Source organism: Puntigrus tetrazona, chromosome 1 (genome assembly GCF_018831695.1).
Source record: "Puntigrus tetrazona isolate hp1 chromosome 1, ASM1883169v1, whole genome shotgun sequence".
Classification (NCBI taxonomy): domain Eukaryota; kingdom Metazoa; phylum Chordata; class Actinopteri; order Cypriniformes; family Cyprinidae; genus Puntigrus; species Puntigrus tetrazona.
In genome coordinates this window covers 7,966,275-7,994,143 of record NC_056699.1, presented here as the reverse complement: position 1 = coordinate 7,994,143, position 27,869 = coordinate 7,966,275, and the positions used below count along the sequence as shown (strand labels likewise).

Below are 27,869 nucleotides of genomic sequence, written 5' to 3'. Positions count from 1 at the left end.
ATAATGTATTACAGTAGAAAAGTAACAGTAGGGTCTAAAAAACCCTAAAATAATCTTTGTTTTATTTACAGGGTTTTTTTTACAATACACTGTACATTAAAAGGTTCAGGTTTTTTTAATTATTTTTATTTCAAATGATGAAACATCCGACATCCTTGCGACCCTACTAGTGTCTTTTCCTTGTGGGTTATGTGACGTCAGAACTACATCAGGAATACATCAATAGCTCACGGGTGGGAAGTCAAGGGTTTGACTGCCGTTCCAGTGCGCTTTCAAGTCACAGGAAGTCGAATGTGATCGCCGTTCCAGTGCACTTGGAAAAACACGGGTCACAGGTTTCCTGGAACGGAGCATTAGTACCAGTGGGCCCGAGTACCCGGGCATCCCTGTTCTTGATGCGAGGCAGAAAACGTGGACTCCAGTTTAAAAACGGAATGTACAATTAACATTAAGTGGCATGGAATTTGTCAAAGTGTGCATGAAATGAAGACATAAATACATAAACAACATCTCCAGAATTGCCCTGATATTCTCTTCACGTGCATTGTACTGTTTCGTGTGAGTAGTCATATCATATACACACAGAAATGTTAAGGTAGCTATTCACGGCACCACGTCAAAATAAAGGTTTAGACATTGTGCAAGAAATATACTACTATTGTTTAGAATAATGTAGGCTACTACTAGCATTACTTAAAAAATGTATAAAACTTATTACAGAATATTTCAGCAACACTTTTTATTTTGATGGCCCCTTACAAAGACTCTGTTGACAGTAAGTAACTTTGCACTAGACTGTCTGATTATTATCTGCTTACTCTTCTACCAACAGACATTTTATTGACTATAGGTAAATTTCAAGAACGTCAACTTACTCTAACCCCGCTAACAATCTATCAACACTAATGAAAGTTAGTTGACATGTAGGTGCAAAGTTACTTATTGTCAACAGAAAGCTCATAAGGGACCATCAAAATAAAGTGAAACCAATATTTCTTCCATTTTAATAATAAATAAATTAATTAATTAAATGCGTCTAAATTTCATTAATTAATCAAATTAGGGTGAAACCCGTTTACTCTTTTTCATACTCTTATTACTTGTGGAAAAACGTGATTTTTGTACATTTTATTTTTGTTTGACTTTATTAATAAAAAATAGTGTGTGTTTTAATGAGCATGTTTTTGTGTTTTGCTTTGGTACCAAAATTGGATTTTCACTGGTATCAGTACCGACTACAAAAATGCTGGTATTGTGACAACACTAGATCCTACAAGAGGACAAGCTGTTTAGGATAGATGAATGAATGGATAATGTAAAAATATTGTTTGTGTTTCTGCTTTTTTTAACAATAACGCCTCTTTTTTTGGAACTGATGTGACTTGTAATTGTGGTGATAGGCCACAAACACTTTCAGTTCAGTAAATCTGACTATATCCAGATGATTCAAGCAGTTAATAGCTACATTTTTGAGGTTTGGGTTCTGTTACATGTCTTGGCAAAATCACAGCATGTGGAGTGTTTGGATTTACAGATCTCTCTGTCCCTCTGCTATAGTGTGTGTGTGTGTGTGTGTGTGTGTGACGTGACCAGTAATTGTTTCCTGAGAGAAACACAGGACAGGTATGAACCAAACCCGTCAGGCACACTCATAACACATTAACTCACACAAACAACCTTTCTTCTCATTAGAGCTTGTTGTCGATGTTTCTGCACGCACTGATCATTTACAGATGCACCTCTATGCGTTTGCGTCACTGAGATGCATGACAAATGTTTTATTCTTGTTTATAAGTGCCTCGTGCTTTTCTTTTAGCTAACGTTTAGTTGTTTTCTTTGTGTGTGTTGCGCGTCTATCGACTGTACTGTAGTAGTAATAAAAGCAGAAGGAAGGATAATCCAAAAATATTGTTGTGAAAACTCATATTACTGTGTTGAGGTGAAAGTTTTGCTTTTCAAAATGATGATAACGCTATGGTTGTTCTCAAAAGCTAAAAGCAATAATTTTATATAAAAGTTTATAAGTTTTATATTGTTTTTATGTGATATCATTATATGTATATATTCTAGCATTATGTGTGTGTTGTTTCTGTCGCTTCTTCAGCATTCACAGAGAGAAAACATCAGTGGAAGACTGTCGCAGCATCCGCTGCAGATGTCAGGTGCATTTATCACACTCACTCCAACAAACTTATTCAGCTGTTTTTGTTTGTGTTGTTTACTTATTTGGTTCACGAGTCAAGCTATGCTAAATCTTGACTGGTAAATATCTACATCTAACTCAGATGTAAAGATCGCATTGCATGGTGGGCTCAAACTGATTCGCTCATTGAAGGACAATGATTTCATTTGAGGGGGATTTATACTAGAACTGCAGACGCACCTTCTTTGCTGGCTAAAGTTATTACTGTAAACTGAAACTACTAAAAGTGCTTTTGGTAAATGAAATAAAATATAATATGAATTTTAAATGAAAACCCTAACCTTAAAAAACCTTGGTAAGTAACTGAAGGAGTTTAAGTTAAAATATAAATAAAACTAATTCGATTTAATTAAATAAAAATGACAAAACGCATTCTGTAAGATTACAAAAAGTCTCTCTCATGCTTCGCTCTGCATAATTTAGGTTTTTACTACAGAAATGCAATAAGCTTTCAACATTCCTTGGTCACTTATTTAAAATTTTTGTCTTGAGCTCAGCTGTTAAACTGCCAACTTTAGATTAAAATCTGTGGCGAAAAAAAAAGTAGTTCTGCGAAAGAGGGTTTTTAAAGCCCTTTCGTTGTTGTTTTTATTATATTTACACTCGTGCCCTCAAACGGTTATATAAATGCGATATCACACTGGTAGATGAGCAATATGGCTGTAATTATATTATATTGCACTTCTACTTGTGTGATATTGCTCATTCAGTAAGTAATATTTTATATAAATAATAGTAGTATATGCAATTGTATTATTTAGCGCTGGAAAATGCTGCGATGATGATTTTAGTTACATTGTTCCACCATTAGATAATGACAAGAGACTGCAAAAAAGACTTTTGCAAGAGACTAAAACAGGGTTGCAGGCAAGTTGACAGCGGCATCTTTCATCAGAAATAAACCTTAACAGATGAAAGGATAATACATCTTAATATAATTTTCTCAGCGGACATTCAAGCTAATGATTTATTGTGAATATGAGATTGAGCTAAAGAGTGAATGCTGTATCAGATGCAGGTAATCAAACTCACAAAGTCCATCTCTCTCTCATAATGCACTGAGATTTTAACCATTTTAATACAATAAGCTTTTAATGATGCGACACAACATTCCTTCTTCACTGGTTCTGAAATGATATCAAATTAGTAACGGAAGCTTGGGCTCAGCTGCTAAACTGTTAACTTGAGATTTCAATCCATGCCGGAAGTAGATAACAGAGCTCTGTTGTTGTTCCTTATACATTTTTCACACTTGTGTCGTTGAACTGTTGTATGAACAGTAGGCTAACCCATATGCAGCCATATGCAGCCTAATTGATATTATTTAACAGTAATTAATACCACATAATGCAAAAGAGAGTACATGAATAACGTGGATAAGTTCTTGCTCTATCCGCCGTTTTCCTGTCATCGCTTGGAGTCATAATGTCGCTTCCAACTGGGATTTGACCTTGCGACCCTCTGAGTGTCCAAGCTTAAAGTTCAGGATTTCGTCTAACGCTATTTTTTTTACCTTTAAATAAACCATTACTTAACCAGGTTAGACCCAGTGAGATTTCAGATGTCTTACAATAGAGATCTCTTATTTCTGAAGTCCACAGTGCAGCAACAGCCTTTACCCTGCAGGAATCTCTGGTCAGCCACAACGCGCTGCCTTTTATAGTATTTTAATTTGACAGCGCAGTAGGCTGGTTTGTAATTTCATTTTGACTGTATAGCAGATTTTTACACCGTGTATGACTAGGTGGAGTCAGAATCAATGTTCAGCGACTGTGCGCTCTCCAGGTGTGTCTGTGAATTAGCTGATGTGTTGGGCCGCAGACTGACTCTGTCGGCACTCTTTCTGTGCTGCTGCTGCTGCTACAGGGCTTATTTCTGCTGCATGCTCGCTATTCTTGTCCTTGGACAGACACCGCATCGTGGATCTGCTTGTATTTTCTCTTGGGATAGCTAAAATACAATGTTCAAAGGTTCGTCTTTCTTCTGAATAGCTCTTTGTCTCGTTGTCCCTCATGTGCCCTGTTAAGGTTTGCAAAAACATTGTAAACAAATTGTTAGTTTTTGGAAAGGTTTATTGGTTTATTTAGCCTACCCAAATGATTAAGGATTTATTTTTCCAAACCACTTGCTTGATGCTTCATTTAGACCAATGCAAAAAGACCAACAAGTGGGTGGACCAACAGTGTTTCCTTCTGACTTCAACGTGAAATGGTCTGGGATTTGTTTTAAAAACAACTTGTTATAAAGCCCTATCACTGTATTCTTTTATTTCATACTGTTCATACTGTTTTGATACAATCTGTGTTTCTGTGTTGTGAAAAGCGCTATATGATATTCCATTTTCTAATTTATTACTCCACTTATTACTCCACTATTACTTACCTAATACATAAATAGACATTAAATATTGATATATATATATATATATATATATATATATATATATATATATATATATATATATATATATATAAATGACAGCGATATGAGACAGCGATACAAAACTAGCATACAGTAGCATGCAAACAAATAAAAAGAAAGATAGATAGATAGATAGATAGATAGATAGATAGATAGATAGATAGATAGCATGTTTAGAAAAACAAAAATAAATTCTACAATTATATATTTAAAACAATCATTATGCAAAATATTCGACCAATCAGTATTCCAGAAAGCAGTGTTTAATACAGAATTAATCTATATAAAGTGGATTGCAAAGGCTTTGGTTTTTCAAGCGGTTGTTTTTGCTAAAAAGTTTATATTTTCCAGTTGGATCTGAAACATTTTCCTGAAGTTCTTAAACAAGTGTGTATTAATTTGCTGCAAATAGCACACCTTCTATTATTAATACAGCGCTTGCTAGGAAAACATTGTATTGAAATCTCTTATATTTCTTCATCAACTTCACACTGATCTCCAGCAGCTGTTATGTAGAGAATTTTTGCCTTATGTATTATGCATTTTTGTTTTTTTTGTACCCAACTAAAATTAGTTTCAAAATCTCTTGGACTTACACTGATAGAGCGTTCAGCACTGGCATTGATCCGAGGCCTTTGACCCGCCTGCCTTTAGCTTCTAATGTTTGCTGCCTTGCAAGCGCGGTTATTTCCTTCAAGAAATGCAAATGTGGTTCTTTAGTCGTTCTTTATGCAGGTGCTCTGAATACATTTGGATGTACGTCCAAACGTATCTCTCTCTCGCTCACTTATTCTCTACAGAAATGAGGTCCACCCAGGTGTTCATTACGGCATGATCGATTCATCTCTGGCTAAGCTGATATCATATTTCCCTCAGAAGGTGCTCCTGATGAGCGGCAATATTGAATAGTGTAGATATGGATGAGGAGCAGCAGGAGCCTTTTCTGCTTACAGTACAGCATAATGAATGATGTGATATTACTTTATAAATATGTGCATAGCCTGGCTGTGCTAGCCGATGTGAGTTCCTGTGTAACAAACCATTGTGTCTCTGTCAATAAGCTTGTAATGGAGAGTAAAACAGGCTTGGGCTTATTTGACTCATACTTGTTAGGGATTGTAGCATTAAATGCTGAAGACATCAATCCTTGCCATAGGGCATTTGTGTTTGTATTTTCTGTGAGCTGCTCTGTCTTATGTGTGTGGCTGTATACTTAGACAAGCACTAGGAAAAAAGTGTTAGGTAAGTTGCTGCTGGTGGCTGGTCATTCTCAAGAAACACCGCTGTTTGTGTGTCGCCGTTACTTACTAAGATAAGAATTTAAAAATAGAGAGAAACCAATAAAGAGACATATGGAGAAAGAAAATGAACAAGAAATTGAATCATTTAAAACTCTGTTCTTTTTTCCATCTGGAAGAATTATCTAATGCTCAACAAGGCTGAATTAATTTGACCAAAAATACAGTAAAATAGTAATATTCTGAAATATTATTACAATCAAAATATTTTTTTAAATATATAACTTATTCCATATTTCATATATATATATATATATATATATATATATATATATATATATATATATATATATATATAAAATTGTTTGTTTGCACCTCTCAGCAGGTTTTTGTTGAGTTTGTTTCGGTTTGAAGGGTGCCTTTCCTTTAATGATGCTCAAAGAGGTTCATAGAGAACAGCATTTACTTTTTTAGCGGTGTGTTTTTTGTTGTCCTGTTTTTATTTTTCTTTAATCACTCTTCTATGCAGTCTTGCTAGAACATAAAAGTATATAAATAATTTACTGATGTTTAAAACAACCCAAACCACAGATCACAGTTACTTTTTATGATTCGTTTTCTTTGTCCTCCTTGGTCGTCTCCCATGTTTTTGTGCGATCTGACACTGATGTTCCTTGAGCATGAAGTTCACCTTGAATCTCTTTAGAAGTCTTTCTAGGCTCTTTTTTACCATTCGGATTATCCGTCTCTTAGATTTGTCACTATTCAGTCCCATAACAACAGATCACTTTGCTTCCTCTGGTCCATGTCGAGTGTGGTACACACCATATCACCAAACAACACAGTGATTACCTGGAGCCATATATATGCCCAATGGCTGATTACAAGGTTGTAGACACCTGTGATGCTAATTAGTGGACACAGGATCAGTGTTTTCTAGGGGTACCATCATTTTTGTCCATGCCTGTTTCGTGAGTTTATTTTTAAATAATTCTGTTGAAATGAAAAACAATGTCTGACTTTCATTGTTAACATTTATAGAATTTTTATCAGATAACAGTTATTTCTGTGACCATTGTGACTTTTTCTTTCATTGATAAAGGGTACCAACAATTTTGTCCACGTCTGTATAACTTATTCCATATTTCATATATATATATATATATATATATATATATATATATATATATATATATATATATATATAAAATTGTGTTGTTTTGTTTTGTTTGTTTGTTTCATTCCTTTAATGAGAAGAAAGCTTTGAGAGAACAGCATTTACTTTCTTTAATTTTTTGTTCCCTTTTACTATTTTTCTTTTAATCACTCTTCTATGCAGTCTTGCTAAAAAGTATATAAATAATTTACTTTTAAAACAACCCAAACCACAGATCACAGTGTACAGTTATAAGGATAAGTTTTTTTTTAAATAAAAAAAGTAAATTGTATGTATTTTCTTGTTTATAAATAACATTTTAATATATATGATATGTGAAGACAGAATTTGCCTGGTGTGACTTTTCTTTGACATGTAATAAAAAAGCGTAAAATGATCATGTCACAGAATGCTCTGTTTGCTGAGATAAAAAAACACGGTATTCTGTGTTTACTGATGACCTTTTGAGGGGCCCTTTGACTTTAATAGACAATAAAGTTGGGGAGAGAGAGGGAAGCGGACATTTCACAGGCCAAATCTGAACAAGATCCCTCTTGCTTGCTCATGTTTGCTTGCTTTTTGCTCTTATTCACATTCCTCCCCTCTCCCTCCATCACATGCTTTCACACTGAAGATAGTCTTTCTGGTTAGTGGTGTGTCTTGTGATGAACTCCAGAACGAAAGGAGATAAGAGGCGCCCGACCTCCTACAATCACTTACTTGTTGGGATGATCTTCCCCAGCTCTGGCAGTGTCTGTGTGGGATAGTCGGGCCCAGAGGAGGGGGCAGATCGGCTGATAACATGTCTTTGTCTGTGGTCATTCAGTCTTTCGCTGATATCTTTTGACCTCGTTTTTATCTGGGTGCTGTGCCTGTCTGACATTTCATGGTTCCGACCCCCTCTTTAACTGCCAAACCCTCTCGGCTGCCGTGTGACTTGAGAGAAAGCAGATATCTTGTTCTTGGTATTTGAAGAATTTCGAAAACGAACTCAGCGGTTTTGCGCTGGTCACCATTACATTCTCAAAATGACAATCATGTGCTCAGAGACCCTTCAGGACATCAAACCACAAACAACACAGACATGTCCTGAGAGAAATGACCTCCTTTTAGGATCATACTTTTCTCTTGCACAGTGTGTGTCTGTGTGTGTCTTTTTATTTTTTCAATTTATTTCTGTGTGCGTGTGCGCGTGTGCGTTAGTATATAAACTACCAGTCAAAAAGTTATGAATAAATAATATTTTTTTTGTTTTTGTTTTTGAAATACATGTATTATGCTCACCAAGGCTGTATTTATTGAACCAATAATAGAATAAAAATAGTAATACTGTGAAATATTATTACAATTTAAAATAACCTTTCTATTTTAATATTTTTATTATGTGAATTTGCTTTACAATGATTTCTGAAGGATCGTGTAACACTTAAAATTGTAGAAAAGGCTGCTAAAATTGTAATAATATTTTAAAATATTTATTTTTTATGTTTTTTTTTTTTTTTTTTAATACCGCCTCGAGACTTCTTTTAAAAAATGAAATCCAAGTAAATACATCAATTGCAATGATTCCAAACTTTTGTTTGATAGAGTGTAAATATATATTTGTAAAATATTTAAATTAAACCAATCTTTTACTAAATTGAAATGAACAACCACCGACCAAAGAAAAGCATTAATAAATCATTAAAGATCTCATTATCCAGTGGTGTAGATAAACCCCACAGGGATGCTGGTATAAATGGAGACCTCATCTTTTCTTTAAAGCTGTCATTCTGTTATTGTGAAGACTCATTGTGTCCGTTTGTGCAAGTGAAAAATAATTTCTACCATATTTGTCCTCTTAGTAAATAAAGTGCTTGATGTTTTTCTGTTGCTGATTAGTCATGCAGGAGTTTTCAATTCAATTTTACATGCTGATTTTATCCATGGCATAAAACTTTTTTTTTTCTCTTTTTTTCCTTTTTGGGCCAATCAGGAACACTGGAGAAAAGGCCAAAGAAGTTTAATGTTCAAAACAACTCTCTAATCACAGTCAGTGTGGCAGGACTGAATAAACATCCGCAATCAAAGTCTTTCATACTCGTGCTTATCATTTCAGGCCAAGAAGCAAAAGATGTTCTGGATTGCTTTGAATGAAACTACGAGCCTGTGATCTAATGTGTGTTATATAGAGAGACAGGAGACCGGGTGAGTTGTCACCGAAGACTGGATCTCACCTGCTAAGTTTTAAAAAACCTGGTTTTGTTAGCACTGAACGTACACGTGGGTTGTAGATTCATCCCTAGAACATTTTTGCAAAATCTGTGCTCCAAATTCCGATTCTGTTGAGGAAACACGTAAATACAATAAAACAACAGATAAGAAATATTTAGTTCTTCGGCAAGCTGGTCGTCACAAATTGCTAAATTGTTGCAAACACATTGCATCTTGTAAATTGAAGGGCATGTTCTCACAAAAGGTCTATTATATCATAAACTATATATTTTTATGTGAGTGATAATTAACCATTTAAATGTTTAAAAATGTTTTAGTCGTTACACAGATGTGACCACTAGCCCCTGTCTCGCCTATATATTGTATGTAATTTGTGTGCGTTTGATCAAAAATTATATCAGATGACTACAGCATAAAATACTTCTGCACTTATAGACAGAGAGGCCACACAATTCGAAGCCCCAATTTTAATGCAAGTCTTTTCAGCACTTTGTATTGGTTTATGGCAATATGGTGTTTAGGAAACTATCCAATGGGCTACACAGGTTCAGAAAAAAAAGTATATTTATATATATATATATATATATATATATATATATATATATATATATATATATATATATAGGTTTCTATATATATATATATATATATAGGTTTATAGTTATTTGAAGCTTTAAAAGAGAACAGTACACACTTGCACACGTGAAGATAACCACAATGTCAGATGAAGTATCCATAGGCCAATGAGAGGACAGAATCATCTATTTTAGTTTTTTTTTTTTACTTTTTCCATTTTTTTGTCCCCCGCATCCACGCTTTTTCTAAAGATAGTAACTTCAGAAGAACACTTGACCACACTGATTAAGAAGAAAAAAAAAACGACTATAGAAAACAGTCAAGTCTAAAACGGATAGTTGAGTTTATAATGCACATAGTTTGGGCTGCTCTTTGTACAGTACGTTTGTACAGTGTGTATGCGTGTGTGTGTGTGTGTGTGTGTGCGTGTCGAAACGGGTAAAGGGCTCAGATAGTTGGTATAGTTTACAGTGGACTGTAAACAGAGACACATTGATCATAGAGCGGAGAGAGTGAGGAAACACACCGTGTCCATTGTCCATTTTTCTCCTATTGTCTCTCCATCACTCCTAATCCTCTTTTTAAACTCTCCCTCTGTTCTTCCCTCTTCTCATCCAGTTTTTCGGAGGAGATTTGGCGAGGTTTCTCAGTCCTGCTGAGAATTCTCAGGGTCCTTACGTCATCGGATCGCATCCGATTTAATCTGTTTCAGACGTCCGACAGAGCTGGGAACGACCAGATCGTCCGTGATTGAGTTCAATAAAAAAAAGAAAAGAAATGAAGGGAAAAAAAAAAAAAAAAAAAAACCTTGATGCTTTTGGCCGGTCGCGTTACTGTGCAAACTCACGCTTTTTCAGGAATGTCCACGCGGAAGGTGCTAGGAAATCCTTTTGCGTGCTATAAAGGCAAAGAACAGGAGAACACATGATTGGTTAAAATCAGATTCTTACCAGTCCAAACAGCCTTTTTCCCAAACTGAGTCCGATCTCACAAGGAAAAGCTTCGATGCAGCTGCATTTATCCATGCACCACAAAATCATCACTCATAATTCAGACGATTGCATAAATGTCCTTTTGTGTGATTTTTCAGTCCAATCACATAAAATGCATTGTATCTGCTTCATTTGATTTAGTGTAGGTAGTCAAAATTGTCCAGGTTTTTTTCAATTGCTATATATTCAAAATGCAAAAAAAAAAAAAAAAAAAACTTAAATAAAGAAGGATTTCATAAAGATGAAGAAGTAAAAATTATTGTCTTGTTTTAAGAAACAAAAAAATAAAAACAAGATAAAATTAAATTAGTTACTTTGAACAACAAAATAATCTGCCATATAAAATAATCATATTTGTTTCAAGCAAAAACGTACTTAATTTTGACTTTTTTTTTTTTTTTGAAAACAAGACCATCATTTTTATTTGTCGAGCCTTTCTTGATTTAAAATTTTAGATATTTGGTCTGAAAACAAGACTAAAAATCTAAGATAGAAAAGCATTTTTTGCAGTGCACCAAATCTTGGATTCTTGTTTTTTTTTTTTTTTTTTTGACAACTTGTGTTCTTTGTTTCTGTTTATTTTTGGAACTGATTGATCCTAGGCCTCATTGATCTGAGTTTATCATGTTTTTGAAAGAAAATACATATATATTTGTGGTTAATTTTGGCAGTATTCACTCAAAAACTGATATGCACAAGGTAATTGAAAGGAAACAAGTTAATTAAAAAGACTGAATCCGGTATTTGGAAGTAATGTATCAGAAAAAGAGATTAATGAAAAGTTATTGTAACAAGTTAGAGGGGATCTAAGTTTAATGACATTTTAATGTAATTATGATCAAATTTACTATAATTTAAAATTGTATCTAAGATAAAAAAATTAAATACATCTTAAGATTTTTTATTAATAAATTTATATATTCATAAAATATGATCAAATAATACGAAAAGCAATGCCTGACATCAAAAACAAATCAAGGCTTTAAAGAACCCTTTAAACACCATAAAAATAATAATAATAATTTCCAGAGTGACATGTCGGTGGTTTGCTGATAAATGCCAGTACTGTGACATTTTCTTGTGAGAGTGTAACCCAAAAATGATAATAATTCAGTTATGCAAATAGCCTAGAGACAGGGCTTGTGGATATAAGGTTTGTCATATCCATATGTCTGGAAGAATACAAACGCATGCACATGCGCACTTATTCTCCTCCCACAGGGCAGCACACCGTGTACGCTTCTCACCGCTTTAGTACCTTAGTAATAATACTGCGTTAAAAGACATACAGTAACAAAGTTCTGCATGTGTCAGCGGCTGCGAGAGTACACCACCACAGTTTGCATGCTATAATCAGAGGCGAGGAGGCATGGGTGCTATGACTGTCACAAGTGTGATTACTGTAGAGCTGTGACATATGGTAATCAGAACAGACATGGATGAAAAACAGGTAGATAATGTGGCATTTTATAAGGTGTAAATGAACGCTGGAAAACAACTACTGCCATGCATTTGCATTTATATGGCATAAACGTGCCGCATGATGGCAAGGTGCAGCCGTGTGATGAGATATAGGCATGTTGTATAGACAAATCATGTGTCTTACATGATTATGATGAAGGTAGATTTCAGCTTAAGGAAAAGTCACAGCACAAAGTATGTGTAATGTAGGTTTGGATGAGAAATTAGTTGCAAATTCAGCATTCATGAGCCAAATTTGTAATAGGATGGTTTTTCACCAGTGTCTTCTGATGCTTTGGGGAGAATTTGGAGGGCAGGGAGAGGACAAAATGTTGGACACAACACTTTCACTCAAAAAAAAGTCCTTTATTGATATGTCCATATATTATACAGTTACTGTTTTGGTTTTTGTCATTTTGCTTTTAAAGGAGAGGGGAAAACAAATTGGAAAGTGAGAGAATAGGTCAAGAAAGGGTGTTTTGAGAAATGGGGTTACATATATATATATATATATTTTTTAGAAATATAAATAGTTCTATACAAACAGAGCCATGGGTTAGATTTGGAAGAGAGATGATGGCAGTGGATCAGATCTGGGGGGGGAGTGGGGGGGTTCAGAAATCGTACATTTTGAGTGAGTACTCACACAGATAGTTGGGTTTGTAAGGCGCTCTGGCGCTTGGTAAAAGTGTGTGTAGCTCGTGGCGTGTGAGCGTGCCGTGGTGTGACTTGTCTTTGCCGAACGTGGAGAATGATCTATCATCGGCCCGATTGCAACCATCGCCCGGAACCACGCTCTCCTGTACCTCAGTGTCCGGCACCGCGTCCATTCCTGGGACGTGCAGGTTGCTACGGTAATCGGCGCCCTGGCGACTGTCGCCAGGCATGAAGGAGGGCATCCAGCAACGGTCGGAGTGACCCAGAGCCTTGCACTCTTCAGTGCAGTTGGAGAAAAGATCAGCTCCTGTGAGGAGATGGAAGGAAAGGAAAGACGAGAGGAAATGTTAGTCAAAGACAATGTAGAACCAATGGTGATATTATCTTTACTATATATAAAAGCATAGTTCATAAAGGGAATGAATTTTTGTAGCATTGTTGGAAACTGAATTCAATTTCTGTCGTTATGTACTCATGTAAACGTCGTTCCAAACCTGTATGGCTTTATTTTTTCAGTAGATTGAAAGGAAACAGTCCATGAAATTAACAAAAATATAAGAAGGAAATTGTAAGTCACAAAATCTAAATACCATTTAGGTGAGTAAATTATTACAGAATTTTATTTTTAGGTGAACATTCCCTTTAATCTTAAGGATTTTGGGATTATTTTTCTGTATTATCAAAGTCATTTTTTAAACAATTAGAAGCACAATTGTTGGACTGTAAAACGGCGAAAACCGAAATCCCTCATTTTTACTTTTAAGCAAAGATTTGAGTCATATCATATGGCGATTATGATCTCTAAGCACGGAAGCAAAACATCTCAACTCAGTAGCAACATGCCAGGGGTTTTTTTGTAAAATTTCATAATATCTGTTCTACAAAAGCACAAAAAGACATGCATAATTCAGCGTCAACGTCCCTCTGTCCACATTATGCAAAAAATGTATCTATTTAGCAAAAAAGTTGTTTTATGGAGGCTACAAGCTTCCTCACACCGAGATCTTCTGCTTTCACTTTATCTGCTGCTCTTCGGCGTAACAATCCGATGTCAACAGTAACACAATGGCAAAATTACTATGAATTATCCAGAGCGCGGAGTCTGAAATTATTCATATTTGAATGGAGATGATTATTTAACCAGACAGATTGCGAGCTTTTTACTCGTTTTATAATCAACTGCAGTCATTGTCAGGCTTCAGCAAAGCACGGTAATTGACTGGAAGGCGGCCCACTGAAAGACGGATAGTTATATACACAAAGCAGTGAACTCTCCAGTCCTTTGTTTCTGCCTCTCTGCCTCTCCCTGTCCCTCCCACCAACCGATATTAAACGAATCTGCTGTGATGTTTTCATGCTCTTTTCATGCTGTTAATTTCACCGTGTCTCATCCGCCGGTCTCTCAAGTCCGTCGTACAAACACTAGGCAACGCAACCAAAACTAACAACGCTGGGAGAAACAGTCCTCCAAACACACAGGCTCACACATACACGCTCTTGCTTTCTGACTAATGACTACACAGAGCATGATAATTAGCCGGTTTCAGAGGAAGAGAACGAGAGGGGAGCTTGAAAGGGAAATAAATGAAAGAGAGGGGCAGAGAGCAGCGTGGCGTCACACTGAACTCTAATAAAGGCCTCTGGATTCAACCCCAGCATGAGTTCAGTGATGCAGGGATACAGACCAATTCAGAATTTGGACGGAAAGGATGATCATATTAGTAAAAAAAACTGCAGTTAAGGCTTAGTGGTTATGTGCTTGACATCAGAATTTCATAGCAATTTATAACTATTTAAATTTGTGTCTAATTTGTATTCATTTGTACAGTCTCGGTGACATTATTTCTAACCTAAAGTATATTTTTATACAATAATTACTAACTATTTATATTTTGGACAATCTGCTTATGTTTAGGAGTGAACCTTTGTGCTAACTTTATTCTAAAATGTTTACATTTTTGTATAAGAGTGCATAAATAATTACGTTGCAATTATTAATTGAGGTGGACCTTCATGCTTACTTCAGAAAAAAATATATATATATATATATATATATATATATATATATATATATATATATATATATATATATATATATAGTACAGTATTTTGTTCACTACTTATGTACTATACACTCTCATTTTGGTTACAATCTCAGTTACAATTATTAATAGAGGTGGACTCATATTCATAAATATTTATGTTTTGATGAATTAATGGCTAATTTATATGGATTCATACACTCTCATTTCTATGTTTTGCTTACATCTGAATCATATATAATAATAAATGGGGTCAACCTTCATGCTTCCTACTTTTTATTTAAAAAATAATATCATAAATGTTTGTACAGCAATTTGAATTTGCATTTTGGTAAATTGATGGCTAATTCATCTAAATTTGTTAAACTTTTAATTGTACTTTTTTGTCTGCTTGTCCGAATATTGTTTGTTTAAAAGATAACTGAATGTTGTATTTTTTTTTTCTCTAAAAAATCATACATTTTTCATACAGTTCACATCAAAATTCCCACCTTGTGATATACTTTTTTCATGTTGGCTTTGAAACACTGAGTTAGGTGCTCATGAGGGAGATGCAGGTTTGAGTCCACTGTATGTTGCCATTTTTCCCTCTAATTGTTTGGGTAGTTAATAATTAGATATCTTAAGTGTGGGTGCCAATCAACCGACTAGGAAGAGAACTCTGTGCTAAGCTTCAAAACAAAAGTTAGGGATTTGGAAACTTAAACAAGGAGAAAAGGCAGAAGTAGGGATCAGAGTTAAGCCTGGTTTATATTGACGCATTCGACCTGCCATTAACCATCACAGATGCATGTGCACGTCACAGCATTTATACCTCACGTGCACTTTTTTTTATTAAACGATGCATCTAAATGTTCTCTATAATTGTGAACAGACGCGCCGTATTTACATGCAGTCAGAAACATTTTGCTTTTAACATTATTTTTCTTCCTGAAAACAGTCCAACACTGGTCTATCTGCTCAGCCAGCCTTCCCTTTAGTTTGGTTTGCTGCATACAAAATTTCAAGCACCCATTGATGGGTTTGGAGTATGTTTATTTGACAGAACTCTAGTTCCAGGACCAACAAAACATGATCCTGGAGCATACTCTGCAAAATCACAGTCAAGGTGAGCAGCATAATATGGTATGGTATGATCTATTATTCAGCACCTGCAAGCCCTGTCTTAATATATTACATGAAATATTAAACTCCTAATTTTTTATTAATGATAGAAATCATATTAGCTCTTTTATCATAATATCACAATTAAATGAGGTATTACTATGTCATTAGGTGCTCTGTATGCCTAATAAGACACATGTTTTAACTGGTAATCACTTGTCAATTATTTTATAGTTCACAATATCACTTTCTATCCTGCTGCTTGTTTTGATAAAATACACTAAATGACTTTTTAAATGTGATATTATATATATTTAACACACCATTTTAGGAATGAGATCCAGCAGCTTTATCAATATGTAATTCTGTGCTTATTTTTTAGTTGTCTTTGTTACACGTTACATGCACTTACTATTATAATAACAATAAAATATGCAGAATTTCATGCAAGTTCATGCAATCCTAACCATATAGCAAGTATGTGTATTTTTATTACTCTGTACTTAAATGTATAATTACATTGTAACAAGCAAACCTTAAAATAAAGTGTAACCTTTTTTCTTAGATTTTTCTTTTTATATTATTTATTGCTCTGGACGTTCTGGTGGCTATTGAGGCTAAATGTGGATGCAATTGTTTATAAAGTCCATTGCAAAGAGCCTGATCATTGATAATATCGTCTTCCAGAAACTGAAATCATTTTGGTAGAAAAGCAGGAGCACAAACATCTTTAAGTATTAGCAATGAATTCTGTGGCATTTAATCAGCTTATTTAAGTTTAAAATATACTTGTTTTATTAAAATGCAGAAATCATTGTAATAATGTAAATCATTTTAAAAGATGAATTCATTCTTAATCCCTTGCACATAGGGTTGACTGTCAATCCTGCTTCTTTGATTCTGACCAGAATGTATGTCTTCTATATATATATATATATATATATATATATATATATATATATATATATATATATATATATATATATATATATATATATAGTTTTATATAGTTTTATATATTTAAGTTATAGAGTGCCACAAAAGGAACAACCCATATAAGAGTGAAGAGGTAGGAGGAGATACAGTGATGCACCAAGGTCAGATTCAAACAGGTACAATGAGACAGACCGATTTAAAAGAGGAAATTTAAAGGGAATTCAAAAAAAAGAGGTGATGATGAAAGAGTCTGTAGGATGATATGGGAAATTTGATAGAAAGGTAAAGACAAAGGCCGACAGAGGAGAAGGGGGAGGGGGTGGATGCATGTCAGGCCAATCTCTAATCTCTAATTCCTTGTGACAGAAGCCCTTCCGAATGAGATCAAAGGACAAATCTGCCCTTCTGATAAGGCTGACCATACTATGAGTGTGTGTGTGTGTGTGTGTATTGATACCTAAATGAACCCACAAGAGAATAATGATTTATTAGTGCAGAACTGTTGTAATGATTTGCATAGGTGACCAGGAAGCATGTTATTAGAGTGGCTTTGGGACCTGCAGATATACGCATAAAGTGTTACTCTGACCCACAGTACGGTGCTTATTAGTATTGCTATAGGGAAGTTCAATAGATGATGAAGTATTATTTAGTGATCAAAGTGTCTGGTTATGTTGTGCACAAAGTAATCAGCTTGTTTGCAACGGCTCTTTCATTTTCTGGACAGCACAGAAAACGAAAGATAATTGGCGATGAGGCCTTCTGGATCATGTATATCAAGTTATTTACTCTCCAGGAATAAGCTTACACTAAAAGTAGGACATGATGCACCAACCCTACTCTTTCGTTGCTTATAAGTTGCTCTTTTTTAAAGTATCAAAACATTTATCAAATTTGCTATAAAATCACTTCAGTTCACCTTGAAGTTATATATATATATATATATATATATATATATATATATATATATATATATATATATATATATATATATATATAGCTTTAGTGTCTTAGTACAGTTTTTGACATCACTGAGATCTCTTATGAAATTCTGGAGGAGGCATATGTGAGATTACTAGCGTATTTTTCTCAGGAGAGATCTGAGAAGCTTAAGCAAAAGTCTCCATTTGCTCTCTGTATCATTGCTGTCAGGGATAAGCAAAGTTAAAGAGATTTCTTATGTGATTCTTCTTTCCTTCGCGCACCTCAGTACTTCTAATCTTACAGACGCAACATCTGAAGCCGCATTCAGCTCACATCCCTGCTCAGATGTGTTGTGAAATCCATAGATCACTTCCACAACCTGTCCACTTTGTTATTTCACCATTATATCAGGGTGATATATGCGGACAGAGATATGTGGATATACACAGAAGTGCAAATCTCTTTAAAAGCAGGGATCCTTGGATCCTTTGTGACATCATCAATATTAAGTACACAGATAAACCTTACTGCATACAATTAAACTCAATGTAATTAGAACAGAGGTCCCTAAATATCCCCACCCAGAGAGCGGACAGAAACTCACAGCATGACGTTCACATTGATATCAAAGTCACATGCAGAGACTCGTGTGTAGAACATGTAGGACCTTATATCGTTTCATCTGCTTTTGTAGGCTTTGTGACTACAAGATTGGCAGGTTCTGAAGGAAAAGCTAGTGACAGCAAAATAATAGTTTTTTTTATGAATTTAGCATAACTTAGTGGTAAAATATCCTGATGTAGATTTGAGTCATGGCTAGCAGGACAGAATCCAAATTTAGTGATGGATGATACTGGCAGAATTGAAGCAATAAATTGGAAGAGATTTTTAGGTTTTGAATGCTGTTACAATTATTTACCCACAACTTCTTGGATTTCATGCATTCATTTGGACATGATTGAGATTTTTTTTATTCCAATTTACAACCCATTAAAAGCATATTTATGATAGAATTATGAATCTAAATCATTAATGGTGGTAAAAAAAAGTTCTGGAAAAAGTAATATACCACAGTTACAGATGCCTTTATACAAACTGAATTAGATTTCTCAGAGGACCCTGAGTTAACGGCAGTGGTTGTGGAAGCAAAACAAACATTTTCAATTTAAAATCACAAAGTATGTCTGTGAAACACAAAATGACCATCCTCTGGGAAAATAAGCCCTATTCGAATGAGGTTTAAGGTTGAAATGATCTACAAAAAACAAAGTTTGAATGTAGTCATTAAAGGATTCAATCTGAGTTAAATGCTGAAATAGTTCAGCATTAGTGCTCTTTGGATAAAAAGAACATGACAATGCAGCATCCATTATGCATTGCGAGTGGTGCACCTCAAGGATTTTATGATTTTTTTTTAGCTGTCAAGAGAAATTTGAGCTGTCAGAATAATTGTGTTTAAAATCTAACAGCGATATGCTTCAGTAAACTGCATTTGCACGGTTCATTCCATTATTCTGCAATATAATACATCCTCGCAAAGACTAGTGTAGCGGGTTGTACGCTATAGATTAACACCTGCACTTCATGGCCAATAAATAAATAAAGAAATAAAAATATCTACATAATTGCCCATGAAATCCTATAATTGCAGACCTGTATTCGATCAGATATTAGATATCCTCGGTGCAGCTGAGAGCTTTATTGAAAACATTAATGATCTGACTAGATGCTGGACTCTAGGGCTGCAGATATCTAGAAAAAAAGAGGTGCTGCGTTGAGTACAAACACACTGACTAACTAAGCTGTTCTCCATCAGGAAGTGCTCCGCATCCCACTGTGTGCGTGTTATTTTCGTCTCTTTCCGCTTCTCTTGCATTTTCTCTTCTTGAGACCTCATCACATCTTTTATCAATGGTGTGCAAAAGTATCAGAACGAAAAGGAAAAACACTGCCAAAGCCCTGATGAGCAGAATTTCCCTTCAGAACACCTGTCGTCAGGCTGACCAAAGACCTGAGCTCACATGCTGAGGACGGGAGTTTTTGCTATAGTGTTGGGAGGAAACTTTGGTAAATCTGTTTTGAGGAACAATCAGGGTGGGTTTTCATTCAAAACCAGCTTCTAGCTATTGGAATAACCTACACTGCCGTCGCTTTCGCCGTTTTTTTTCCCCACCGGTCGATTTTTCAGTAATTTTTCAGTTCTTTAATTATACATCTTTTTTGGTAGTGTAGTGTGACAAAACGCTGCATGACTGCTTTTGTCACATTGTGTTGGATGCACAACTTCATACTGAGGGAGCTGAAGCAATAATCCAAAGAACAAACAGCTGTTTAGATGGATAAATTAATCATTTAAAGATACTCACTGATTTGAGTTGTTGCATGGCATTTTCTATTTTGTGTAGCAAAACATTTTCGACTGTAGAAGAAAATAATGTATGCTGTTTTGTATTTCAATTGTGCTTTGAGTTCTTAATTGTATAAATTGATAAGTAAATTGTATCGTCTGATATACATTTAACACGATATTGCGCACTGATAATACCTTGACATTTATTTACCTTTTGTAAATAGCTTGTACTGTAGCTGGCTACTTTTCCAGAGGGTAGCTTGACTAGTTAAACCTCTTAAAATTATGAATAGCTTGTAGCTACAGTTTCTAATTTATTCCCCCAGCATTAGCTTTTACTATAGCTATCAACTGTATGCATGTGTGTGTGTGTGTGTGTATGTGTGCAGAGCAAATGGAGTTGCCTGATTGGGATCTGATAGCATTAAATTACAGCGACAGGAGTGATTTGATTAACGTCATCACCACACATCCCTCATTTATAGATAATCATCAATCTATCGCTCACTCGTGTTAATCTAATTGTGCAATTTGTCACGCCTCTGTCTCTTTGCAAACAAATGCAGATGTAACAGTCTGAATCATGGAAAATGGCCTTTCTCTGACCCCAGCTCTTTTAGCCTGACCCTCATGTGCACATCTGAAAGAGCCCGAGGCCATTTAAATAGCTCGACAGATATGCATTACTTTAAAAAAGCAAGCCTTTCTAACCTTATAAAAAATGATAAAGAAAATTCCAACTATTTTGGAACGTTTCTTTAAAATGTCAAAATACTGACATCAGTACATACACCTTTTATTATAATTTAGACGCGTTTTGAAAAGTCAAAATATTCTGACGAAGTTAATGCTAGCAAATTGTTACCTCTTCTTTTATATAGTTTTCATCACTGGGATCTCTATAATAGCTGTAGAGTGCATTACACAACATGAGGGTTCAAATACTTCTTTATCTTCTATCCTTTGGCTGGGATTTTCTTAATTTAGTCTGATATCTCCAAACCGATGCTGTAAGAACAAAAGGAGTTGAGGTAGGGATGTGTGAAGGAGATAGCGAGTGTGTGTGTGAATGTAAGTGGTTGTTAATGCAGTGGTTCTACCCCTGTCAGTGTCCCAGGCCTTCATCTTAACCTTGCTGTGATAATTGGCTATGCGGAGACAGGCACTGAAACGGGAGTGCAGAAACTGCGAGCTTGCCAACACACACCCAGAGGAGAGCAGGCAAGGAAAGGACACACACATCTTCTCATTTTACCTCTTTGATGCTCTAATAAGTTTTCAAAAAATCCCAGTTCCTCTGCCTTTCGCCCTTTCTGCTTTTCTCCTTCTGCGATTTTATTTCCCCACCCCCAGTAAGGCCTTTTGAAGTTTTCTCATACCGTAGTTACCTAAACTCTGAATCCTTGCTCTTTCCAAGAATTTGTATTCCATTGTGCGTGGTGCATACGTAATATCTGGCAACCCATCATCTAACTGTTTGCCAAACCGAAGGCTGAATGTCACGATTCTTTGGAGAAAAAGGTCAAAGCCTTATCCAGTCGAAGCTGCAAGGCTCCACCTTGATCAATAAACGAGCAGCAATGAAATATAGAACTTGAAAGTCAAAAAAGCTCATCAAATTGAATATAAATAAATAAAGAATAAACAAAATAAAATCTAATTCGTCTTCAATGAGCGATTGCCATTTCGTCTTGCTTGACTCAAACGTTATTGCCATTTAATATGAATGGAAAAATAATTGTATTTGGGTGGGGTGTAGGTGGGGTGGTGGGCAGCTGTTTGGATTCGTTACAGTGGAAGCTTTCAAATACTCATTAAATGCTTCAGAAAGCCTGTCCATCAGACAAGCCAGACTCCTTCGCGGCATTGACTGAAATCTGTTTAGCTCTGTTGACAGATGTATAATTTCCACGCAGTCCCTATATTGATCCACTGCTGGAATCGGTTGAAGGCTTGTCGCGTTGCTTTCAAAGCCAAGATGCGAACAATTTCCCAATGTCTATCGCTGCCTGTGTTTCTCCTCTCCGTTCATTCCCCAGGGGCCTTTCACTCCTCTGCGCTTCTTTCAAGTCTAGCGCGAGGTCGACAGTAGGTGAGAAACTCGTAATCAACTCACCTGCTGTATGGCCCCGGTTGGTGGCGTCATGGTCGCTGTCTCCCTGCTCGCTATCTCCGTGTCCGCTGTCTTTAGAGCTGACGATATCTGCCTCTTGAAATGCTGAACTATAAGGGAATTTTTATGGTTTAGTAGTCATTTGGTAATTGGAGCTTTGTACTACTCTTTCCCATTAGAAGTATTGATTGTTTTGGTTATTTAACACTTTTGGCACAGTTTAGATTGCTGATTAAATTTAATATCAAGTTCTGTTTCAGACTCGTGCTGTGTAGCATCAAACGTTATGATGAAACCTGCAACGCTGAGTCAGATATTGTACTTTTGGCACATCTTTTATACTGCTCTTTCTTTGTCTCAGTGTGAAGCTTATTCTGTTTAACCATATTTTGGGGACCATTTTGTACCAAGAAATGAGCTAAATCTGACAAAAGCTCCCTTTAGGGATGCCCTCATTTGTAAAAAAAAAAAAATAAATAATAAATAATGGTATGTATAAATAGACAAAGTAAAAATACAGAAAGGTTTCTGGCTTTAGGTCATAGTATCTATGGAATGTTCCCATACTGTAAATGTGTGCACTTTCTTAGTTTGTACCCAGAAGTTAACTAAATCTAAAAAATATATCAATTAATAAAAACACTATAAAGCTAATGTAAACAATTGGTAAAAAAGATTAATTAATAAATGGTTTCTAAATAAGTATATAATAAAACCTATTTTGTTGTTGTTTTTTTATGTAAAAGAGATTTTCTGTGAGGGTTAGGTTTAGGATATAATATAAAGTCTGTACAGTATACAGTATAAAAATAATTATGGAAAGTCTATGGAAATGCAGTGCGTGTTTGCATATTGTATTTGATCAGTAATCTCACCTGTTAACACGACGGGGCCTATCCACCAGGTAGCTGAGTTCGGTTCTCTGGTGCTTGGTCTAAAAGACAGCCAAAACAATAATAAATAGTAATAATAATAATGATGGTGGTGAGCAAGTTTATTTGATATTCTGCATTTGTGATTAAAACACTGGTCAGGCCTCTGTTCTGCTCTGTCCATGCACTAGAGCACCTCAGCCATAGAACCGCCTTTGTTCCACTGATACCCAGCGACTGTGTGCTTAGCATACTTAAACCCTCATCCAATTCACTCCCCCCTCCCTCCTCAGACTTGACTCCAGGGCTACACCCTTTCAGAGAGCGCCAGGGGATAGTAAGGTAGACCTTGTCGGATAGGGGGGCTCACTTAAAATAACACAACTTGTCTCTGAGGCAAAAAGGAAAATGCTAGTATCAGAGCAGAAATGTTATACCAGCTTGTAACCACCCTCAACATTCACATCCCCCGTATATCCCTATTATCGGTCAATCGATAAAGGAATTTTATTGATGGAGTCTGAAATGTTTACATTTGGTTTCCATCCAATCTTGAATATGTGGTTACATCCTTCTATGTAACTGACCCTGAAGTGCTGTAGTGTAATTAAAGCGCCTGAAAATAGCACTACAGCCCCAAGCTACCTTTAAAAGCACTATGTGAGTCATAAGCAAGCAGATGATTACAATCTGACATTACAAACACAGGAAGCCGAAAGATCACCAGTGAATAGCCTTTTATAGGGTATGTAGAGAAAGATGTTTCTGTCTACTGAACTTCTCACACGAATTTGTGATTTTTAATCAGTTTTTCAGTTTTGACACCGAGTTATTGATTTCATTTAAAACTTTTTACACTGAAACTAAACACTGAAAGTATATATATACATACATATATATATATATATATATATATATATATATATATATACACACATATATATATATATATATATATATATATATATATATATATATACACATATATATATATGTGTATATATATATATATATATATATATATATATATATATATATATATATATATATATATATATATATATGCACATATATATGCACACACATATATATATATTTGCACAGTCTAAGATTTTAATATGCTAATGTAAATATGGCAGTTGCTCGCTAATGAAGCATTTCATACTGGATTAAAAAAGCGTTGCCCGGATAGGTAATAAAATAGATTTTCACCTCGCTGGATAAAATGCTCCCATTTGAGATTATATCTGGCTGCTGATCCGCGTATCCGGTAACGATTGCCCCGCACGGGTTGTGCTCAGTGTCTGTGCTCCGGGATGGGCTGCAAGGTTTAAGGAACATCAGGTCGGTTTTGGCAGATTCCGGAGTCAGGCACACCTGGTAGCAGTAGTTCTGGTTCTGGTGGTGCGAGCCAAAGCTACCTGACTCCTCCACCGGCACCTGTGCTGTACTGGCCACGTTGGTGCTCTGGACGAGCATGATGTCCGATTTGCTGAGCTTCTTCTTGCGCCCGCGCGCTTGGCGACTGCAGCACTGACAGCACGAGTCTCCGGCCATGCACGTGTAGATGTTTAGTTTCTTGTCCTTCTGACATCGCACCGCCAGCACGATCATTGCGAGGAGGAAGATGAAGGAGACGGAGCCGAGCGCGATGATCAGGATGAGCGTGAGGTCCAGCGAGCCCTCTTTGGACTTGACCGACCCCCGGTCGCCGCTCCGGCCCTCCACTATGCTGTCCACAAGCACTACGTTGATGCTCGCAGAGGACGAGAGCGGCGGCTGCCCGTGGTCGCGCACCTCGATCAACAGGTCGTACGGATGCGGAGGGTCCCGTTTGCTGGACACCCGGCGCGCGGTACGTAGCTCACCGGTTCTCCAGTCCATCCGGAACATCCCGAGCTCGTTTCCTCGGAGGATGCTGTACGACAGGCGCGCGTTCTCACCGTCATCCGCATCCGTGGCCACAATACGGGTCACCAGGTATCCCGGCTCGGCTGAGCGGGGCAGATGTTCCCTCGCTGTGCCGTTTTTGCCCAGAGGCGCGATTATAGAGGGGGCGTTGTCGTTCTGGTCCACTATGATGACATTAACGGTGGCGTTGGCCGTTAACTCGGGCGCGCCGGAGTCTTTGGCATGCACCATAAAGCTGAACTCTTTTATTTGCTCGTAATCAAAAGAACGCAGCGCGTACAAGTAGCCGTTCTCAGAGTTGATTGACACGTAGGTTAAGATGGACATACCCTGTATTTCGCACTCCAATATGGAGTAAGTGACATAGGCGTTCTGTCCAACATCAGGGTCCACTGCGCTCACCGCGTAAATGTAAGCGCCCGGGACGTTGTTCTCCGTCACGTACACGTCGTAAACCGACTGCATGAATCTCGGCGCGTTGTCGTTTTCGTCCGAGACGTGCACTTTGATGGACTTGCTTGTGGAGAGAGACGGCACCCCCTTGTCTTTGGCGACCACCGTGAGCGTGTAAGACTCCGCTTTCTCGCGGTCCAGCGGACCGTCCGTGACGATCGTGTAATAGTTTTTGAAAGACGACTTGAGTTTGAACGGAACCTCGCCGTGCAGCTCGCAGGTCATCTGTCCGTTCTCGCCGGAGTCTCGGTCCGTGACGCTCAGCAGAGCGATCACCGTACCCGGGACAGCCTGCTCACTTACCGACTCCGTGACCGTGCTGAAACTAATCTCCGGCGTGTTGTCGTTCACGTCGATGAGTTTGACCAGAACTTTGCAGTGCGCGGGCACGGCGTTCGGTCCCATGTCTTTAGCCTGCACGTAGATCTGGTGCGTGCTGCTCTCCTCGTAATCCACCTCACCGGTCACTTCAATCCTCCCGGTGCGCGAGTCGATGTTAAACAGATCCCGAATGCGCGGCGGATTGTGACTACTTAGAGAGTAAACAATCTCTCCGTTCTGGCCCTCGTCCATATCAGTGGCGTTGAGCTGAATAACGAGCGTGCCAACTGGGGAGTTCTCGCGCAAGCTCACAGAGTAAACGGATTGATCGAACGTGGGCGCGTTGTCGTTGGAGTCCAGCACTTTCACCACTAGCAGCGCGGTGCCGGTCTTCTGCGGCTGCCCTCCGTCCACGGCGGTGAGCACGTACCTGTGCACCGCCTGCTGCTCTCGGTCCAGGGGTTTATCCAGGACGAGCTCCGCGAAGCGGTTGCCGTCGCCTTGCGTCTGTACGTCCAAATAAAAGTAGTTGTTAGTGGTGATGGCGTATGTGCTCAAGGCATTAGTCCCCACGTCAGGGTCGAAGGCGTTCTCCACAGGGAAGCGGGTGCCCGGTGTGGCGCTCTCGGTGATCTCCACGGTGATGTCCGTCTCTGGGAAACTCGGCGGATTGTCGTTAATATCCATTACCTCGATCTCGACGCGGAACAGCTCGAGTGGGTTCTCCAAAAACACTTCGAGGTGCAGGAGGCACGGGACGGTCTGACGACATATCTCCTCTCTATCGATGCGCTCGTTCACCACCAGCGCTCCGTTCTCCAAGTTGACCTCCAGGTACGGCGTGCGCGAGCTAGGCACGGTCTGGAAACGCCGCGCGGAAAGTTTGGTGATGTCCAGCCCCAGATCTTCGGCGATATTTCCCACAACCGTCCCGCGCTCCTGCTCCTCCGGTACCGAGAAGTGCAGCTGCGATAACCCTCCATCCAAGATAGAGAAAAAGAGAAATATCAAAATCATCTCCAAACAACAAGTGCACTCCTCTTTATTCCCTCGCTCTGTCTTGACACCGTTTCTTCTCCAGTCACAGCTTAGGAATTACCCATCGCTTTGGTCCAAGAAAACATATGCGCTGCGCAACTTCCCAAACGAACAAGAAAGCTCCTGTGTCAGCCGGAAACCATGTCGCCATATGCGCAAGATCTATAGCCATTTGATATAATGCTGTCTCAAGGAGAGCAGAATTTAGTAGTCCGTGCGTCACAGCAAGACATTGCAGAACGTACAGATGCCCCGATCCTTATTACTGAGAAGCAAAAATCTTTCCAAAAACTCTTTTGCGTAGTGGGTGTGAAAATCAGCTGAAAACAAAATCCCGAAGGCGAGCTACTGCACAAAAAAGCAACACTTTTCTACATGTAGTTGTCTAATAGTCCATAATATCTGCGGGATGCTTAGAAATCCGTAGGTCCCCTCTTCTCGAGTTCTGCAAGGAGAGTGAGCATCAGTGCGTTGTTTTGCGCAGAGCTCTTGCCACTGGCAGCCAATGGACGGCCCGGACTGCCAGCGCTGCGTCACCCGATTCGACCCAGTGAACGTCAATCAGAAAGTCCCGCCCTCCTCAATGCGCCCTCACATCCCCACTCCAGCTCTCTTTAAACGGGAGAATGAGAATTGATTTACATGTCTTATAAAGTCAAACAGTCGCATTCAAGGTAAATATTAGCACTGGGGAACACGATTCACAGTGGACACAAATCCTTCTACGCTTGTTTTTATCTGTCAGTTTGTAGTCCTCTCCAATTCAATTGTCATTATAAGAAACGTAAGCGCGCGCGCGCGTAATATCTAACTATAGTCAGCAACGTGATGAACGTGGTACTTATTTAAGAAGCAAATTCTTAATGATGACATTTGAATGTTTTGAA

The 27,869-nt window shown here is 37.6% G+C and overlaps 1 protein-coding gene across 3 annotated transcripts; it reads right to left on the bottom strand.

Annotated features, from left to right (window-relative positions):
- Positions 1-9,004: 9,004 nt before the first annotated feature.
- pcdh10a (protocadherin 10a) lies at positions 9,005-27,453 on the bottom strand. Of its 3 annotated transcripts, none has more exons than XM_043247758.1 (5): positions 24,472-27,453; positions 23,263-23,321; positions 22,391-22,497; positions 12,908-13,225; positions 9,005-10,705 (listed from the first exon to the last, which is right to left on the bottom strand). In XM_043247758.1, the coding sequence occupies exons 1-5, from the start codon at positions 26,959-26,961 to the stop codon at positions 10,686-10,688; spliced, it is 2,994 nt and encodes a 997-aa protein (XP_043103693.1). In that variant the 5' UTR covers positions 26,962-27,453; the 3' UTR covers positions 9,005-10,685. The 3 variants fall into 3 exon arrangements, with proteins under 3 accessions (XP_043103693.1, XP_043103699.1, XP_043103685.1); XM_043247764.1 differs by having other exon boundaries at positions 13,068-13,225; positions 24,472-27,452; XM_043247750.1 differs by lacking the exon at positions 9,005-10,705 and adding an exon at positions 11,332-12,554.
- Between the last annotated feature and the right edge of the window lie 416 nt (positions 27,454-27,869).